The sequence below is a fragment of the Mustela nivalis genome, assembly GCF_964662115.1.
Source record: "Mustela nivalis genome assembly, chromosome: 7".
Taxonomy (NCBI): domain Eukaryota; kingdom Metazoa; phylum Chordata; class Mammalia; order Carnivora; family Mustelidae; genus Mustela; species Mustela nivalis.
The window spans coordinates 49,394,392-49,415,227 of NC_139026.1; the positions used below are offsets into that span (position 1 = coordinate 49,394,392).

General features: G+C 40.1%; 1 protein-coding gene across 18 annotated transcripts in view; it reads left to right on the forward strand.

The window, feature by feature from the left end:
• Window positions 1-20,836, forward strand: part of GRIP1 (glutamate receptor interacting protein 1) — a 674,728-nt gene that overhangs the window by 518,358 nt on the left and 135,534 nt on the right. For all 18 annotated transcript variants that reach the window (XM_082740981.1, XM_082740983.1, XM_082740971.1 and 15 more), the window contains 4 exons: window positions 3,541-3,676; window positions 6,116-6,261; window positions 13,533-13,616; window positions 18,187-18,262. In XM_082740981.1, coding sequence (XP_082597107.1) covers window positions 3,541-3,676; window positions 6,116-6,261; window positions 13,533-13,616; window positions 18,187-18,262 — 442 coding nt within the window. The remainder of the gene's footprint in view (window positions 1-3,540; window positions 3,677-6,115; window positions 6,262-13,532; window positions 13,617-18,186; window positions 18,263-20,836) is intronic.

Genomic DNA, 20,836 nt, shown 5'->3' on the forward strand with positions numbered 1-20,836 from the left:
GTTCCAGTGTTTTGCTGCAGAGTTTTGTTCAGTAAGCTTTGATATGTACATGAACTTGTGCAACTGAATGCATCTGTCATCATTTCTCTTTGTCATTAGATCATTATGCAAACATGAAACATCAAAAAATACACATGATCGATTCATCTGATGGAGAGTGCAGATTAGCAGGAAGTAAACTCCAGAAGCATGCTCCTCCCTCTCCCAATTGCTGCTTTTCTCCTGTTTCTTCGAAACACCCACAGATTTAGTCAGTCCTTTGGGGTCTAGATATGCTTACTGGCAGTTAACATTCACGTGATTCAGCACATTTTCTTGCAACAATATTCTCTCTTTACTCCTGAGTTTTGCCTAATTTAGATTCCTCCTTTAGTCTGTTCTGCTCAGCTTATCCTCATCGATAAATACAGACAGATTAGACAGGAGACAAAATTGTGAAATAGATGCAGCATTGGGAACAGCCACTCTTCACTTTACATCGTAGATAAGCCCGTCTCTCCTGTGGCCACCTTGCCCCAGAACACACTCTGGTATGGTGGCCGGGGACTCATTTGCCTCTGTGACTAGGCTGCAAGCATCTGTGACTTTTTCATCTCTTGAGTTTCATTGTCTGGCTCATAGTAGGCACTCAGTAAATGCTCGAATCCATGAATGCACAAATTACTCAATTAACTGGCGCGTCAATATTTTCTCTTTCAAGTTACTAAAACTAGCACTTGGGGAAAGTTTGGAAAGATTTTAAAATAAGAAGGTAATTGACTATTACCAGTTTAAAAAGAAGCCCAGGTAGATTTATATTTTAACAAGAACAAATTAAACTAAAGGAATTAAACTTTTTCTAGATTTCCAGGATTCAGCCAGAAGCCTGGTAAGGACCTGGGTCCCTTCCGGAGAAAACTGCGTTGTCCACATCCCATAAGTCTGCACCTATGTAGGTATCCCATTTTAGGCAGGAAACATGTTCTTGAAAAACTGAGTAGGAATGAAGGTCCTTTTAGTTAAAACTTATTTCTCCTATACCAGTTATCAGTGTTTCATAGTTGCTTCCTTGTCCATTTCTGATTGACCTTTGAAATAGGCCCTTAAAAAACTATTCTTCCAATTCTTCAGGTACAGATCTGTGACCAAATGCTTAAATATACAGGATCAATCTACCTATTTAAAGAAAATGCAAAGAATTCTTCTGTTGGGCAAAATCATTGAGCACATTATGCCTCTATATTGTATCTAGTCATCATCTGCTATGTCATTCTCATTACTTTAACTTTTTAACCTAATTTTGAACATAATGTATACCTAGCCTCCTGCCAAGAATGACTTACAGGGACTGGTTGTTAAGTTAGGCTCTGTAAATAACAGCTGAGCTTATTTATGTTTTTATGGGAGGGAGAAGGGGCTGTTTTATTCTGATTTGAGGGGATACAGGTTAAATGCATATAGTGATGAAATTTTGTTTCAAACCCTTCTGGTAAATGATGGAAAAGGCCGTGTGCTTGTATATGCATGACAAGAATTTTGATCCTTGAATTTCAATTATGGTTTGGTCTCTCATACAAAATGTAGAGAAGGAAGCTGATATCATTCACACTCATAGACTCTTCCTTGGCTTCTACTTTAAAAAACAGTACCACTCACATATGCAGGGTCATGAGTCTATCATGAAACAGTGGGTGTTCTAGGTTGCTAAGGTCACAGGACCTGGCAATCTTGAAAGCCTTGCCTGGCATGTGACTCAGTACATTGGTGAGGATGCCAGTGGCCTGGCCCCTCGCCTTCCTTCCTGGAATACTCTGTTCTCCTTACTAGGTCAGATGAGTGAAAATTTCCCTCCCGAACATGATTTGAGTTTTTTCATTGGCTAGTGAGGTAGTATACCAGCAGCAACAATTTAAAAACTTTATGGTTAGCATTCCTATAGATTTTTGAAATAACATTTAACTCTGTTATGTGTAATTAAGGAAGGAGAAGAGGTGTGCTAGTAACCTTTTGGGTTTCTTAACTTCGAAGAAGAAAGTCCATTCTTGCTTTTTTTTTTAAAAAAGACTTTATTTATTTATTTGACAGAGATCATAAGTAGGCAGAGAGGCAGGCGGCGGGGGTGGGGGGGGCAGGCTCCCTGCTGAGCAAAGAGCCTGATGTGAGGCTCAATCCCAGGACCCTGAGATCATGACCTGAGCCAAAGGCAGAGGCTTTAACCCACTGAACCACCCAGGTGCCCCCCATTCTTGCATTTTAATATGAGTATCTTTGATGTCCTAGAAGATCATAACTCCTAAAATTCGTAATGTGATTCAGGAGGAACTGGGCAACTTGAATTTCCCCATCCCTCTTCAGAAAGTGCGTATCCAGAGGGGGGAATAATGTAACAGAGAACTTGAGAATGGCGTTTATCATAATTAACCTCTGGATAGGTCAAGGTTGACTACCTATTTTTACTTCTGAAAGAAAGGATATGCTCAAAGTTTTCTCACTTTCTGTTGTGCCTAAAATCAGAAGATTTGGGTCCCCTCTTCGTATAGAGACATTGTGTGGACAAGATCTGTGAGATCTTAAATTTGAAAGTGTAGAATGAGGGATTTATGGCAGTTACCTGGGGATTCTGAGGACCCACCCTGACTTCCCATACTGTGACACATCCTGTACAAAGTGATATGAGTTGTTAACTGAAGCCATTATACTTCATTTCCCAAAATATGAAAAACAATAGAGTCAGGAATATTTTTCTTTTTTTCTATCTTTTTTTATTAATATATAATGTATTATTTGCCCCAGGGGTACAGGTCTGTGAATCATCAGTCTCACACAATTCACAGCACTCACCATAGCACATACCCTCCCAGTGTCCATCACTCAACCACCCTATCCCTCCTCCCCCTCCCCCCAGCAACCTTCAGTTTGTTTCCTGAGATTAAGAGTCTCTTATGGTTTGTCTCCCTCCCCGGTCCCATCTTGTTTCATTTTTTTCCCTCCCTCTCCGCCATGACCTTCTGCCCTGTCTCTCAAAGGAACATTTTTCTTGAACCTATAGACAGCTCTTTTCTCTTGGGTCCATTGCTGTATTCAGCCAAAATGTCCCAAGAGCTTGGAGTTTGCTGCTGCATAATATATATTATTATTTTAAATCATTCTTGTTGTATCATTACTTAAAACTCTGTTCTAGGCCCTTATCTTGCAACTCTCAATTCTTCCCGTTGGAGTTGCAAGGAGAGAAACCCGAGAAAGTCGCTTGAGAACAACAGAAAACAAAGGGCAGATACTGTCATGTGCATATAACCCATGCCAGCCTCTTAATTGTGACCCTAGATGGAACTACCCCACTGGTACCCATTTTAATAACCTCTAATGGAATATCTTCTCCGCTTAACCTGCATGGACGTCTTTCTGAGATACTCTGCAAACTGCGGTGGAAAAGAGGCTGCAGATCTTTTCTCGTAAAAGAAAAAGCAGGGAGAGTTTATGGGAAGGAGTCCCTTCACCAGGCGCAGCAGTATCTCGTGATTCGACTGCCATTTAATAAAGCAAATGCTTTTCTTTTCACAGAGGAATTCAAAGGCTCCACCGTGGTGGAGCTGATGAAGAAGGAGGGCACCACCCTAGGGCTGACCGTGTCGGGCGGAGTTGACAAGGACGGCAAGCCCAGAGTCTCGAACCTGCGGCAAGGAGGAATTGCTGCTAGGTAACTGCATCTCAGGGGGATGTAGGAAAAGGAACACAGGGGGGTGATTAATGCAAAAATTGAGGCTCCATCAGAAAAGGTCACTAATAAATAAATATGACAGCTGCCGTCTGCCGGGCAGAAGCGTACTGGGGCATGTTTTCAGAAGCTTTTCTGGCCTGTACTGAGTCACCGGGGAGCCACCAGGCCCTCAGAAGACTTTCATTTTAAAAAGCCTGTGTGGGGGGACACCTGGGTGGCTCAGTGGATTAAGCCGCTGCCTTCGGCTCAGGTCATGATCCCAGCATCCTGGGATCGAGTCCTGCATCGGGCTCCTTGCTCGGCGGGGAGCCTGCTTCTCCCTCTGCCTCTGCTGCCACTCTGCCTGCCTGTGCTCACTCTCTCTCCTTCTCTCTCTCTCTCTGGCAAATAAATTAAAAAAAAAAAAATCTAAAAAGCCTGTGTGGCTGTCATCCCCAAACGTGCCTCTGAACAGCAGACGGGCTGCTGTGGGATTGAGACACTCCCATCACAGAAACGGGAAGGATGATCCACATAATGGGTACTCGGGAGCCTGGCATGGAGGGATGTGGTGAGCCTAGAGGAGAAGGAGGCCATCTCCGAGTGTCTAAGTGACAGTTCCCCCTGTCCCATATCGTCTCTGCTTTTCTACCTGCGAGAGCTTCCCTTTCATCAAGACAAAGACACAACTTCCAAAAGGATAGAAAGCTTAGATGAAGACGTCTCAGGGTGTCCTTGTTCTGATGAACGGCACATTGGCCTAATCGTGGCCAAAGGCAGAATGTCTTGCTTGCTGGGTACAGGAGGGCTTGCTTTAGAGACGGAGTCACCAAGTACTTTAGAGGGGACAATCAGGTTTCATTACAAGTGAGGTTCATGGGTCTTAAATCCTGGACACTGATAGTCTTGTCTATGAAATCACAAATTAAGTTTTAGAAGCTCTTGCTTTATAAAGCATCATCGAGAATGGTGATTACTTTGGATGATCAGCTTGTTTGTATAATATATGAGCTTCTTCTAATTGATTTTTCCATAATCTGGGTATTGTTTATAAAGTAGGCTGATGTCAACACAAGCACCTTAATCTCCTTTTCTCAGGAGGAGAGAGCCTTCTTTGTACCCCACAGCCTCCTTTATTTTATAACCATTGTGGCCAATCTGTGATGCTAGGGCTTCATACATCTCCAGAACTTTTTCCGACATAGCCTGGAAGCGAGAATAAATAGAAGGGAAAAATGCCATCTTCGCTTGTATTGATGCCATAATTAAAGGTGATGCTGTGCCGGTCACGTGTGATCAGTGCCCAACTATTCATTGTTGAAGGCACTACCATTTTCCAAGTAGTAAACTAAAATAATTACAGATAAGATCCCTACCATAGGGGTTATAATTTACTAGAGGAGATAGGTGTAAAAAGCATGAAAAGCGTGGGAACAATAACAGCATTGCATGATAGTAAAAAGCGACAAGGTGAGCATTGTCACGGAGAATTAGGTGGCTAAGTTGTCCAGTGAGAGTGAGTAAACCCAAGGGAGGAGGGACAGCGTGGAGGGACCTCAGGCAGGAGCAGGTTAGGAGAGCTCGCCCAAGAGGAATAGTTAGAGCTGGACTTATATAAAATAAATGCATTTAGGTGTTTCTGTTTGGGGACAGAGTATTACTGAAGGTCCTCATTCATGATGTAAATTGTAAGGACTGTCTTTGGTCTCACTGCCTGCTCTCGCCTTAGGAATAAAGTCTGCCTAAAACCCAAAATTAGCCACAGTCGTATTATGGTGCCGGGGAGAGGCAAGAATAGTACTGAAACCCAATGCTTTCATTGTAGTTTGTTTTCTTTCTTTCTTTCTTTCTTTCTTTCTTTCTTTCTTTCTTTCTTTCTTTCTTTCTTTCTTTTTCATCCTGCTGTAAGCAATAAGTAGCAAAAGAAGCTGACCCTTTCCTTAGCCCTCAGCAAACTCCCAGGGAAGATCTTGAGAGCTAGGAAATGTCCAGGAGGCCGGCAGCAAAATGATAGAGATAAAAAGGAAGAAAAAGTCCCTTTTATCCCTGGTGTGCCGGGATCTGGATACTCTGTTCCTAGAGAACCAACTCTTTACAGGCAGAGCAACCAAACAGCAACCAGAAACCTCTTTATTTTTTGTCTTTAAAAATCAAAGATGCAATGGGTTAGGAAAAAATTAGAGACCACAGCAGATGCTGTAGAGGGCTTTCAAAGTATCCCGGTCAGCAGGGGAGGGATCGCTGAATCTCTCATCCACCTTTAGCTGTACTCCTACTCCTGGGGCTGGGGGCGGGGAGAGGGGACAGCCTCACCCTAGAAGGCAGGGCCTCCTGCCACATGGGCCTTGGGGGCTTGGGTGCATTTTCACGAAGGGAATGTGGAAAATATAGGCCTGTAGAGAGGACGGGTCCGCTGAAGCGACATTCCCTGTATTGCAGAAGTGACCAGCTGGATGTGGGGGACTACATCAAAGCAGTGAATGGGATCAACCTGGCCAAATTCCGCCATGATGAGATCATCAGCTTGCTGAAGAACGTCGGCGAAAGAGTGGTTCTTGAAGTCGAGTATGAGCTGCCGCCAGTCTGTAAGTAATCGCGACTCCGGGGCAGAACAGGGCCACGTTTTTGCCTAAAACAATGGGTTCTCCATTCTGCCCCCCTCCTTTGGCCAACATTGTCTCTGTACATGAATGACAGCGTGGGGTTTCTTGGTATTTAGAAATTATTTGAATTGATAAATGTGTAGCCCGCTCCAGAAGAATTAAAAAGAGCACGGATAACAATAAAATTATGTAGGATTTGTGTTTCATTAAGGTGATCTGTGTGCATCATATTTGCCATTTAAGCTACTTTCATGAACAGTCAACATATTTATAAGTTCTGTGCATTCATTTCCATCCAGGCTTTGTGCTTAGTGACCAGGGTTAGGAAAAGCATGTTTAGTGTGTTTTATGTTGATTCTTCTATAGCTGTGTTAATTTCTGAACCATGAAAATAGATTGGAAACTCATTATTATTCAGTAACAATAATAGTAATAGAACCACACATTTTCAGAACTTACTATCTCCAGCATGATAAGAAACCTGACTTGCACGGATACCCTTAATCCTCATCATAAGGGGAGTCAGCATAGCAGCGCTGAACTTTGGGGTCTAATAGCCAGGCTCGAACCCCAGCTTCACCTTTAACTAACTGCATGCCTTTGAGAAAGTTACTTAGGCTTTCTGTGTCACAGTTCCCATATCTGGGTAATGGGCATAATACTCGTTACTACCCGTGGATCTGTCGTGAGGATTAAGTGAGTTAGTGTTTGTAAAGCGATGAGAACAGTGCCTGATGCCATAAAAATAGTAATAAATACGCAAATAAATAAATAATACATAAAAAATAATAACAAATACACAAATCAATCAGTACTACAAGACAGGCATTGTTATTATTATTATTCTCATTTTACTGAGATTTAAGTATCTTTCCCAAATATATAGGCAGCCAAGTCATGATGTGAACCCAGGCTCCCTGACTCCAAAGTCCATACGTTTATTCACAGTGATATATATACATATGCTCTATGTTATTGCCATCCTGCATTTGAGCTGGGCTGTTCTAGCACCTTCTCTCCTGTTAATGTTACTAATACGAATGCTACCCTAAGAAAGCTCTTTGCTTTTCTCTCCTGGTGAGAACTCAAGTTGAATATTAATAACTGATAATAGCTCATTTGTTCAGCAGTGTCTTCTTGAGCATTTGCTACAATGCAGCCTCCGCTCTGTACATTCTGATGGAGGAAGACAGATAACAAAACAGGATCACAATAGGAAGGAAACAAGATAGTATGATCAGCACTACAGAGTCGGGAGAAGGATTGGGAGTGCTGGGAGGGGGGTGAGATTGCCATTTTGAATGGGGTGCTTAGGAACAGCGTCACTGAGAGAGAGAGACACTAACCAATGACTCAAAGGAGGTGAGAAACATAGCTGTGTGCATTTCTGAGGGAAGAGGACTGCAGAAAGAGGAACAGTCAGTGCTGAGATCCAAGGCAGAAATATATTGGGGTTGTCGTAGAAACGTTAAGCGTGACTGGGCTAGAGCAAAAGAAAGAAGAAAGAAGAAAAGTTAGGCGAGGGGATCAGAAATATAAAGGATGGGGTGTATCTGTAGGTCACCGGGAGGACCTTAAGTTTTGCTCTGAGTGTTAGGGGAAGGCATTGTATGATTTGGGGCAAAAGAGGGTCCTGATCTGATGTCTATTTTCAAGGGCTTTCTCTGGCTGCTGTGTTGAGAAGACACTGCAGTGGCAATGGGAGACCCTGGGAGGCCAGTTGGGGGGCTGTTACAGTGGTCCAGGTGAGAGACGGAGGCAGAGGTAGGGAAAAAGCAGGTACATTCTTGATCACTTTGAAGGTAGAGCTAACAGGATTTCTGGATAGATTTGATGTGGGTTGTGCAGAAATAGAGCAGTCAAGGACCACCTGAGATTTTAAGCCTGAGTAACGAGAAGCTGGGGTTGCCATTAGTTGGGGGTGGGCAAGAATGTGGGCAGAGCTGATTTGTGAGGAGAAGATCAGAAGTTCATTGTTTGAAATGTTACCGTGGAGGTGTCTACTTGACGTGCAGAAAGGCAATGTCAAGAAAAGAACTGGAGTTGGGGTTAGGAGTTTGGAAGGAAGATCTGAGCTGGAAATGTACATTTCGAGTAATGGGAACATAGAAGGTATTTGAAACTTTGGGACCAGATGAGAGCACTCGAGGATTGAGTATTATATGACCAATCATGAGTTTTTATTCTTAACATAAAATCCAACACCGAAAATGCAATGGTATTTTTATAATAAAATCCACTGAAGTCTGTGTTCAGAAACCTTGCTATACCATTTTTCATCTTCAGCAAGAATAAGCAATAGAATCAAGCATTGAGAGCTTAGACTGTGTCACTGGTTAAATGTCAGTTTTCCCCTTTCTAGCTTTGTTATTTAAGTTCTCCTAGCCTTCCGTTTCTCACCTGTAAAATGGCTATCATAAATATAGGATTTTGATAGGAATTCAAGGCCGTTATCATGTATTTAGATCATCACCGTGCACTTAGCAAGCCTTAGTGCCTATCAGCCATCATTACCATGATTAGCCATGATTACACTCAAGTACTGTTTTCTTGAACTTCAAAAGAGTCCATTTGTTTTGAAATCACTATCTCAGACCATCACCAAGGAGTTAAGAGAATCCAGATATCTAGAGCGAATGCTCTTTGATTAACCATTTTTATTCCATTGGGGATATAAAATATCAATAAAACACAACCTCTTCCTAAAAAGAATTCTTAGAATAGCTGTCCAGGGGTAAGTCCAGGAATAGAGATTTGCCGAGTTAGGGGTTATCTAGAACTAGGAGTTTCAGAGGATTTGAAGGAGGTTCAGCAGGTCCACCAAGAAAAGGAACATTTTAGGCAGAGGGTACCGCAAGGAAGTAAGAACACAGAACGACACACTGGAGTTGCTGAAGCACAAAGGGAAAGCGAAGACCAGGAGGAGGATGAGACCAGCAAGATAAATAGGAACAAAATGGTGGAGGGCCTTGGAAGCCGTATGGGTGGAGCTTGGATACTAGCAGGTGGGCGATAAGGAGCCTTTAACGGCTTTGAAAGCCAAGGATCATCATCATCATATTTGAGTTTTTAGAATTATCATTTTAGGGAGCCAAATGGAGAATAGGTAAGAGGCTGTAAGCCCAAAGGGTGTTATAATTTTCCAAAAGTGAAGTGACATCCTGAATAAATACAGCTTTAGTAAAGGTAAAGAGGAGAGAGTAGGGATCAGACATATGCAGGGATTGAAAACCATCATAACTTGGTGATGATACCAGCTTGTCCTTCCTCATGCATGAAAGCTGATGAGAAAAGGGGAAAAGATATTTTTAAAAAAACAAAAGTGTGACTACAATGGTAGAAATCAGATGGAGGAGATGTATCCTCTGCGGATTATCTCTGTCTCTATTATATTTGGATAAATTAATAAGATCTTTGAGTTCAGGGAGGTTGAAGGGATTAATAAGCAGCCCCTTCGCTGAGCGCAGACAGCTAGCAGGAGCAGGCCGCTGCTGGGAAAACCTGGGGAGAGAGCTGATTGCCAAGAGATAAGCCGCCGGAGGCCGAGACTGGAAGCTCTCTCAGGAATCTGCAATTTGAGGCTCAGCCACCCCCAGAGTCCAGAAGGAAGTGGAGGAAGGATACGCGTGTGCATGTGTCTGTGTGTATGTGATCTGACAGAGAAGAAATGGAAGTTGGACCTTGTGCAAACCACTTACCTGTTTTAAATTCAGATTTTTTCTGAGAAAGGAATGGTGGACCTACATGAGCTCTGAAGTTCTTTTCGACTTAAAAATTATGTGGTGTTTTGTATTTAGAGAGGCTATTACCAATCCATATCTTAGGTATTTTTGTATTAAACTTGGTCTGGAGCAGTGCCTTCATATTTTATAGTGACATAACCGCTTAAAGGGTTTTGAAATATTACATAATTGTCATTCATTTTTTTTAGTTGGCACTTAACATTCCTTATCATGAGCTTAAATAATTGGAGAGGATGTAGTTTCTGGCATAATATTTATATGTCTTTAAATGGTGTTTCCAGTCAGAACTTGGTGCTACACATTTGCTTCATTTATTTTATGGAATACGTCCACCACGGCATCTGATTGGCAAAGGCAGGCCTCACTGTTACACCATCAGCTAAATCAGACTAGCTTTCCCTCAGAAAAGGGACTTCTTTAATTCAAATAAATGTGTTAAAACATGTCCCTGAGGGGTGTCTGGGTGGCTCACTCGTTAAGTGTCTGTCTTCAGCTCAGGTCACAATCCCAGGGTCCTGGGACCGAGCCCTACATCGGGCTCCCTGCTCAGTGGGGAGCCTAGTTCTCCCTCGCCCACTCCCCCTGCTTGTGTTCCCTCTTTCGCTGTGTCTCTCTGTGTCAAATAATAAATAAATAATCTTTAAAACAAACAAACAAAAAAACATCTCCCTGAGATGGCCTCCTTACTTCTCAATTCCAGTTCTAAGAGAGACAGGTAATTGATGATAACGATGATGAAGATGATGATGGGGAGCTGGGGAAGCCGTCTCAGGTCCCCTCTGTGTAGTTCATCCCAGAAATAGTGTGAGGAAGCAGAAGCTACCCAGGGAAAGCTCTTCCTCCACATATGACAATGGTGAAGGAAAAACAGGACAAGCCCAGCTACCTGAGCACCTTCTCAACCTTTTTTTTACATCTCTTAACATCCTCTTGCCCAAAGCAAGTCACACAGAAGGCCAACACAGTGAGATAATGAGGAGGGAAAGTATCCAACTTCTATTCTGCTGTTGAGGTAGAGGTTGAGGAGGCTGGGAGTAGTATCTAATTTAGAAAAATCTTATCTGCCATAGTAAAATAATACAATTTCACAGATGGAAACAAGGGACAACAATACAACAATTTTTGCATGGCAAAATTCATTTCAATCTAACCCTTTTGTGTACTGGATTTCATTCTTTGGGGAAGCCCCTTACTTAGATTATATCGATATTTCCATATGTCCACATATGCAAATGTGAAGTAACGAATACAATTCATGTGGCAATATAGGGTGTCCAGCTACTGAATATGCAAACCCAGTCACCAAGATCTAGTCATGCAAACAAAAATTATGAAGACCAAATCTATTTCATGAAGTATATCAAAATATAATCAACATTCACATTTAGTTTTATAAATGATGAACAGCAAGAGTGTGGATAATCTAAAGCTGTAGATAATCCTAAAAGTCTTTCTATTGACTCTAGACTTGATTGTAAGATTTTGTGGTCAGCAAGATTTAGCTCAAGCAAAATTTAAATTATGGTGTCTTTCATTCCCAGAACAGACACCCAGCCAACAAGGACAGGTGGTCCAGAATTAAAATTTGGTGGTATATAATTGAAAGTTGATTTAATGATTAAATGAAATAATATTTGTAAACCATCCTGCAAATTCTCTGGCACACAGTAGATGCTCATTAATTATTTCTCCCCACATCTTTTCCTATCCTTTCTATTTGTTCCAGTAGAACAAAGAGATCATGTTCTTAACCAATTACTTCAAGTGGCTTATTGGGTCATGGAAATAAGAAAACATTTGGTTTGAACTCAATTTTTTTTTCATTTAATTAAAACTGTACCTCAACAGTTTTAGCTATTTGAATGTAGTGTTCCTAGCTGATTAAAATGAACTAAAATTCCCCTGATAGCAAGAATATGACATTTAATTAAATCAGCAGTATACCAAAACATTTGTTCAGCTGTAGGTTTATGTTGTTTTTCAGCAGATCCAAATTCATGTTGTACTTTATATCCCAGCCCGTTGTGTGCAGTTTTGTGAATTTAACTGTGTACTTTTCATAATCATGTTTATTCCTTTGAGGATTCAGAATTTCTGATAATTAAAAATAGTTGTAATTAATGCTAAATTAAAATCTGTAAATGGTAAGAAATGTTCTTTTAAAAGATGCAATTAAATTCTATCTATCGACTCTATACCTATATCTAGTCTATCCATATATTTCTAGTGGATAGTTTTATTTTTTAAAGGTTTATTTATTTGAGAGAGAGAGAGAGCACACACATGGTGGTGGGGAGAGGCAGAGGGAGAAACCCTCAAGGAGGCTGAGCGCCCAACCCAGCATGGGGTTCACTCCCACGACCCATGAGATCATGATCTGAGCTGAAACCAAGAGTTGGAGACCTAACTGACTAAGCCACCCAGGCTCCCCTTTTGTTGGTAGTTTCATGTAATAAACTTCTCAAGATCTAATAATAGCAATGTAAAAAGTGTGCCATTGATAATAAACACAGCATCAGATAATTAGTTATCGTTATACAAATTTAAGATTGGGATCCAAGACCATCAAATTCTACTATTTGCAGATTCTTTTGTCTTTCTGAATAAAAACATCCCTGTATCCATAATGATGAAATATTCATTTGTAGAAATTTGTTTTTTATTAATTCAGCAGTGGTGTGCCATATAATCAGAAATACTCACCACTTTCCTGAAAACAATCTCACAGAAGAATTTAGTTACTATACCTTCCTACAACTTATACCCTGTGTTACACACTTATACTGTATACATTATTAATTAGATATATCAACTTGATCATGCAATTTTATTTTGAAATTGAAATAGAAGCAATAAGCAGACAAACACAACATATGCCTGATGGTATTACATAAAATTAAGTTAATCTTTATTTTATTAGACAGCAGTAATATTCTGAATATACTTAAAATTTTTTTTTGCCTTCCAAGTTTGATTTGGGTTACCCTTGTTAATTGCTATGCTTCCATCATGTCAGGAAATCTACCTGCATCAGCATCATCTGTTAATGATAATTTGAGAGTAGCACTTTTAATTCCCATATTAGCTGCAAAAATAAATATAAATACATTATTTCAAGTTTTACAAAATCAAAATTGGTTTTAAATTTTACGAAGGGGAAATAATTCTACTGAGTATATGAAGATCGTCTCTCTTGTTATATGAGTTTTAACATTGTGATTATTGTATATTCTACCTACAAGCTGGCTACATAAGACAGAAGTAAGTACCCATGACTTTGACTCCACTTGGGCCTAAGCCTAAATCCCTTGTGCAGACTATTTTATGGTATTTGTGTGACATTCCAAGTATTTTTTCTAACGTTGTCTTTGAAAAGAAATTTTTGCCTCTTGATTACTCATAATAAAAATAATTTGCAACAGGATTTGTAGTGTCTTATGCCACATCAAAAAAATGGATGTGTTCTTATGACTTAAGACTTACATTTCTCTCTCTCTTCCTGGCATTCAGCTGTTCAAGGATCAAGTGTTATTTTCCGAACGGTGGAGGTCACATTACATAAAGAAGGCAATACCTTTGGTTTTGTAATACGAGGTAGGTGGTGGCTGGAAAATATGAATTATCTGATATTCTTGGAGGATTTGTCAATGAAATATTAGCAGTGAACTAGAAAGTCATCCAAACAACAACAACAGATGTTTCTAATGCATAAAGTCACGTTATAATATTTGCACCATTATTTTAAAAATAAAACAATGTGTGGGAATCAAGGAATCCAAATAACCTAGATTTGTTTTCAGCCCATTAATACAGAACAAGAAGTCACCGTTTGTAAACCTTATCAATTCATTCATCCTACTGATTTAACCACATTTCAACATGTGTTTTGCTTTCCCTTTATACTTTTTTTACCTTCGAGTCCAAAACGTTGATGAATATGGCTTGATTTGATTTAATACACTAGGATTAAGCAACTTTATTTTCTCCTGAAATACATTTTGTTATTGTAGCTTTCTAAGAGTGGATTAAAGATAATCTAATCCCTGAGTACCTATGTGCATCAGCTTAATTTACATTATTATGGAATGACATTAATAATAAAGATTTCAAGTGACTCCAACTTGTCTATAAAATCATCAATTCTGAGCCGTAATTCTGGCTTTCAATATTTTATTTTTCTTACTAGCCGTTTCATACCTTAAAAACTGCAGATAAACATCTTGTAATTGCTAGTGTGACAATAAATTTCAATAGGGAACTATGTAGGCATCAAGGATTTTTTTTAACATTTCACATTTCTTGATTTTTTTTGTCTTTACCTATTGTATTTTATATTTCACCAGATCAAATTATTATCCAAATTATTAAAACATTAGTTAAAATTAACTAAGCATCTTAATAAACATACATGCATCAAGGAATAAAAGAAATGTGTTCACTTATATAGACTTGTCTTAAATAACTAAGCTTTAAACATTAGATTCCATTCCGTGCCAGTTATCTAGCAAATCAATCATATATTTATTAAGGACTTGTCAGCATGTCAGCATGTCAGCAGAGGGCCGAGTACTAGGGAGTCATAAGACAGCTCCCTATCTGCAGGGAATTATAATCCAGTGAATTTAAGACATAAGTTGATAAAGTACCCAAGTGAATGATAGAGAAAATGGAAAATGTGGAACTCACTGAGTGATTTAGACCAGCAATTATTACCTTTTTCTGACCAGCTCCTATTTTTAGATGCAGCGTTGTACCTTCATCATTTACCTTTAACCATTCCCACATTGCCGCGCAAAGGAACTAGAAGAATATAATAAAAAGTCAGTATAGAAGTAATTTTGGCTCAGAGGGTGGTAGATACAAATCCGTTTTTGCAATATAGGTATGATAGAATGACACACTTGAACTACATGCCTACAACCCTAATTATTGAAAAGCTGCAGTAAAAAATACTGCTGGTACAAATATTCATTACTAGTTGCTATATGGTTAATCAATAACAAATCAAATTGCTAATGAAAGAGCTAAAGCAACAGTAATTTATCATTAGGAACAAAAAAAGAATGGAAGCATTTGAAATCTATAACCACCTCAAGACAACCGACAATATAATGTCAACAAAACGCCCATCCCACCATTTGCAAGAATTTCAAGTATCTGTACATAGATGAAGAATAAGCATTTTCTAGGATGAGCCTCGAATACTATCTGGTTCACCATAGGTGCTTAATAAATAAATGAATAAATACTTGAATGTGGTCTAGATTTGTGCAGATATAGACTTCTTAGTGTTACACTGATTTTAAAACATTCGTAACAATGAATCAGTTTTAGTTTATGAAAACCACATTTTTGTAGGCTTTAAACACTCCCTTAGTACATCAGTTGAATGTAAAAGCTTGTGGAATTTTGTACAATTTTTCAGGAGAATCAAAGGAAGCATTTATATTTTTAGAGTAGTTCGAGGCCCACCTGAAGGGTCAGACGTCTATGCTCAAAAGGTGGCCCCCTCCCCTCCCTTCAGAATCCCGATTCTTCCCCAAAAGAGGTACAGAATGAGAAAGTACTGTGGGTTGATGTTATCAAGGCAGAGAAGACATCATGGCATCAGTGGATTTTGAGCTAAACTTATTTCAGTGAGAACACCAGGACTTTCAGGAAGGAAGAGGACAGTATTAGGAGGACAGTATCACAGATGGAGGACCTTCATTCCGTATTGGTGAATTTCTTCTTCACCAGTTAGGATGGGTGTTGGAACAATAAAGCGGGCTTTTACCTGATGAATGGAATTGCATTTCTAATGCTGTTTGTGAGAGGTTCTAAAACCTTGACTCCCCAAATAATAGAACCTTTCACCTATAGAATGAAAAATGATGTCTGGTCTGAAATTTGCAGAGTTAAATTTGAGTTAATGCCCTTGCCACCAAGCTACGGAAGACAGCTTGGAATAATAGGGAAAGCACACTGCCACTAAGTTCCTTTTCACTTTGGGCAAAGAAACTTTATCCGTCATTCTCAGCTAGAAAATTATGGATAGGGTCTACTCGCCTAATACATGGAGCCCAATATTCAGATTTGGTCTGCGTTGTGGGCCTAGCATGGACATTTTTTTTATTTTTAATTTTTTATAAACATATAATGTATTATTAGCCCCAGGGGTACAGGTCTGTGAATCGCCAGGTTTACACACTTCACAGCACTCACCATAGTACATACCCTCCCCAATGTCCATAACCCCACCACCCTCTCCCTAACCCCCTCCCCCTGGCCACCCTCAGTTTGTTTTGTGACATTAAGAGTCTCTTATGGTCTGTCTCCCTCCCGATCCCATCTTGTTTCATTTATTCTTTTCCTACCCCCCAACCCCCCCACGTTGCATCTCTGCTCCCTCATATCAGGGAGATCATACAGCATGGATATTTTTAAAAAGCATTCCAGACGAGTAACATGCAGCTAGAATTGAGAATACTACTGGTTTCTCAGTGGTCTCTGTTTTGCTTTGCAGCTCCGAATGTCTAGAACTAGGAGAATCATAAGCTAAATTTGGTTGTTATTTCAAATACTGGTAAAATGCCACATATCAAGAAATTTAGAGCTATCTCACCCTTTGCCATGCATTCACTGTTAGGGATTTAAACGTAGACCAGATCAAAATTATGGGAAGTCTCGTACTGTCTTTGGCCCCCCATCCTTTTCTAAATCAGCATCCCTTCAGGAGAAAACAGATCTATCTTTTTACGATCACCTTGCCAAAGAGAAATTACATAATAGTATTTATATAAATGTGGGTAAGCATATGCTGTAATTTATTGTCATGATTTGCATTTTAAAAATGCTTTTCCGAGGAAGTTGTGAATTTCCTATTGTAAGTAAAGAGGAACTTTGAAAGAAGCCAATAAACTGAGGGAAAGAATGAGATACTGAAATGGAGCTCGTATCATTCAGCCAGACTGAATAAATCATTTGTAGCAGAAGTGAGCAGAAAGGAAGCATTTGCGTTCATCAGGAGCAAGCAGTGAATGCCTTTTGATTTTTCTTTGGGGCTAGATTCTTTAAGTTGACCTCTCTACCTGTTCCAAGTTTGGGAAATGCCAGTCTTTTCTACCATGCAGACGTTAGGGATGGAATATTCAATGGTTAATATTCATACTTTTCAGATACTGGCAAACCAGGGACCCCCAGGTGGGTAGCCAGGTTGGTAATGTATAAAGAAACCAGGTCAGATGCAGAATAGTTAAGAAAGTGGAGATGTCCAGCCTAAAGAAGATGAGACTTTACAGGTGTATGATCACTGTTTCCTAATTTCAGAAAATGTTTCTTAGAGTAGAGAGCATCCATTTTTGTGTCACTGCTCTAAATAATAGAACAAGGACCAGGAGATGAAAGCTGAAGGAAGAAGTATCAGATGAATAATTAGAAAGAAGCTTCCAACACCACAATGTGTCCAAATGTAAAATGGGCTCCTCAAATCTAATAAGTAGGCCATCTGGGGGTTCTCAAGAAAAGGCTGGGGGAGCCCAGAGTATGGAAGTTTTACAAAGGGGTCCTGGATGTAGACAAGAATTTATAATAAATTACCTTCCATCTTGAAGTTTCTCTATTTCCAAGAATTCTTAAGCAGAAATTGTCCTTATCCAGAGCTAAAATCTCCATATAAGCATTGCAGTTGTTTTGAAATAGTCTGTCAAATTTGCCCCCAATTTTTTGAACAGCCCAACTTTAATGGAACAGACTTCAGCCTCTTGAATTTTTTCTTTCTTGCTTTAGTTTTTGCTTCCTTTGTGTCAGGTTGTAGACCTACTCACCTGTGTCATAGCCCAGGTTCATCGGCCCCCCAGGATAGCCACCTGCACTTTGCTCACAACTGGTTGTTCTCGTTAGGCTGGTACTCGCCAATAGTTCGTGCTCTTGTGACCCTAGTTGTTAAATATTTTCTGTATCACCCCTGAATCCAGCCATATATTTATTGAGAGGCGGAGACATTGTGACTTCAAAAGCACATTCTATATAAAATGAAGAAGATTTTTGGAAAAAATTTCCATGTTTCCCTCTGCACAGCAACAAAATGTACGTTAGTTCCATGCTGGCATTTTGTAAGTGATTCTTTTTAACAAAAACATTGTTAAGCTGTATTTTTCTTTCTTTCTTTTTTTTTTTTTGCTAGGAGGAGCACATGATGATAGAAATAAATCTCGTCCAGTTGTAATAACATGCGTTCGTCCTGGAGGACCTGCTGACAGGTAAACTTTGTCTCTCTGTGTCGCTGTCCAGATAGATTACACAAAGCTGGGGCAAGCAAATATGTTGGAACGTGAAAACTGAAATTGTTCGGGCTATGGAATCGGAAGAAAGAAGGTTTGACTCCAGACTCGACCCTTAATTACCCTATGTATTTGGCAAGTGACTTAATGGTTCTGAGCTCAGTTTCCTCCACTGTAAAATGTAGACACCAATACCTACCTTTTAAGGTCTTCAGGGTTTTGGTTTTTTTTTTTTGTTTTTTTTTTTTTAAGATTTTATTTATTTATTTGACAGAGAGAGATCACAGTAGACAGAGAGGCAGGCAGAGAGAGAGAGAGAGGGAAGCAGGCTCCCTGCTGAGCAGAGAGCCCGATGTGGGACTCGATCCCAGGACCCTGAGATCATGACCTGAGCCGAAGGCAGCGGCTTAACCCACTGAGCCACCCAGGTGCCCCTTGTTTTTGTTTTTTTAAGATTTTATTTATTTATTTGATAGAGCACAGAAAGAGTGGGTACACAAGCAGGGGGAGTGAGAGAGGGAGAAGCAGGCTTCCCGCTGAGCAGGGAGCCTGACTCGGGACTCAATCCCAGGACCCTGGGATCATGACCTAAGCCGAAGGCAGACACTTTATGACTGAGCCACCCAGGCGCCCCTCAAGGTCTTCAAAGTTTTATCAAAGACTGCTTAGTGCCTTGTAGGGGACCTATCATGCAGTAGATACTTAATAAAAGGTGGCTGGTTTTTTTGGCAAGCGCTTTACATGCATCATCCCCAATTGCTAATCTCCTAACCCAAAAAGATGGGTGGTGGCATTTTGGTTGTTACTATTATCCACATTCTTATGACTGTTATTACCTTTTGATGACGATTATGTATGTCAGAATGGAAGGGACTTTTTTTTTTTAAGATTTTACTTATTTATTTGAGAGAGAGAGTACAAGCTGGGGAGAGGGGTGGAGGAGAAGCAGACTCCCCCTGAGCAGGGAGCCCAATGTACTCTATCCCAGGACCCTGAGATCATGACCTGAGCAGAAGACAGCCGCTTAACCGACTGAGCCATCCAGGTACCCCTGAAAGTGACTTTTAGTAAGAGGGAAGGAGGGTGGTCAGTGTCTAGAGCTATCTCTTTCTTACTGATTAGAATATTCGGAAGGGGGCGCCTGGGTGGCTCAGTGGGTTAAGCCGCTGCCTTCGGCTGAGGTCATGATCTCAGGGTCCTGGGATCGAGTTCCACATCGGGCTCTCTGTTCAGCGGGGAGCCTGATTCCCTCTCTCTCTCTGCCTGCCTCTCTGTCTACTTGTGATTTCTGTCAAAATAAATAAAATCTTTAAAAAAAAAAAAAGAATATTCGGAAGGGCTTCTCTTTCCTTTCACGTCATAAACGTCGGGGAGGGGTCCTAAGTAAACTCACAACTTAGCTGTCTCAGGAGATACTTGTCTTTGTATTAATTTCCCACAGCAAAAGTCAGTTCCATAAAGGCAGGAGACCACAACTCCTGCCATTCAATACTGTTGAGGGGTTGGGAAAAAAATCCCCCTGATTACCCCAGACTTTGCACTATGTTTCAAACGAGGATACAGTTTTTAAACCTTCCCTTATGCAATAGAAACAGTAATGATACATACTATTTTTTGAGCACTTAACCATGTGCCAGGAAGTGTACTAAGTGCTTGGCAGACATTATTTTATTTCATCCTCACAGCTGCCTACGAAATGAAGTATTTTTTAATCCACACTTACAGGTGACAAAATTGAGGTATGGTATGCTTAAGTGACTTGGCAGCTAGCTTATACATGGAAGAGCCAGGATAGGAATTCAGGTTTCTTTTCCTTCAAAACTCATGTGGTTAGCTTACTTTTCTAAAAAGTTTGTATTTAATATAAAATAAGAGACTACAAAGAGGTTGTTTTCTCTTGTCAATGATTTTTCTGGAAGTAAATAACATTTCCATTCCTTATTAACATTTAGGTTGGGGTTGACCAAAATGTCAGAAGCAGGCCACTAGTTTGTGAGCAATGTATAACCAATTTAATTTGGGATGAAATGGAATCTAAAAATTTAAGATAAAAATTTAGAGTCAAAATTCTCGAGAGTTATCTAGGTGAAAGATATTTAAGACAGTTTTATCCTTTCAAATCCTAAACTTGCAATCCCCCCATTTGGTTTTCTCATCTCCATGACCCTCCCTGAGGCAGGGAGGTTATATCTAGGAGGCTCCTGGGCTGTATTTTAGTGGTGTACCCTAATATCTGAGGCATCTTTTTCCAGTACCTTAGTGTCTGTGGTCACAGCAGAAAGAATATTTCCCTCTCTCATAGAGAATATGAGACTGAGTCCATTTAATGGTTACCAAAATGGCCTGATAAATCAATAAGGAAATTTATAGACTAGGGAAATTTTTCACCAGTGCTCCCTGTCCCACTTGGGTTCACCGGTAACAAACTGAATGGAATCAGCAGTCTTTTCTGCTCACCTGGCTTTGGAAAACTAGGTAAATGCTACTAAAAAGTAGGATTTACCTAGTTTTCCAAAGCATTTACCTAGTTTTCCAAAGCCAGGCTCTAGCAAA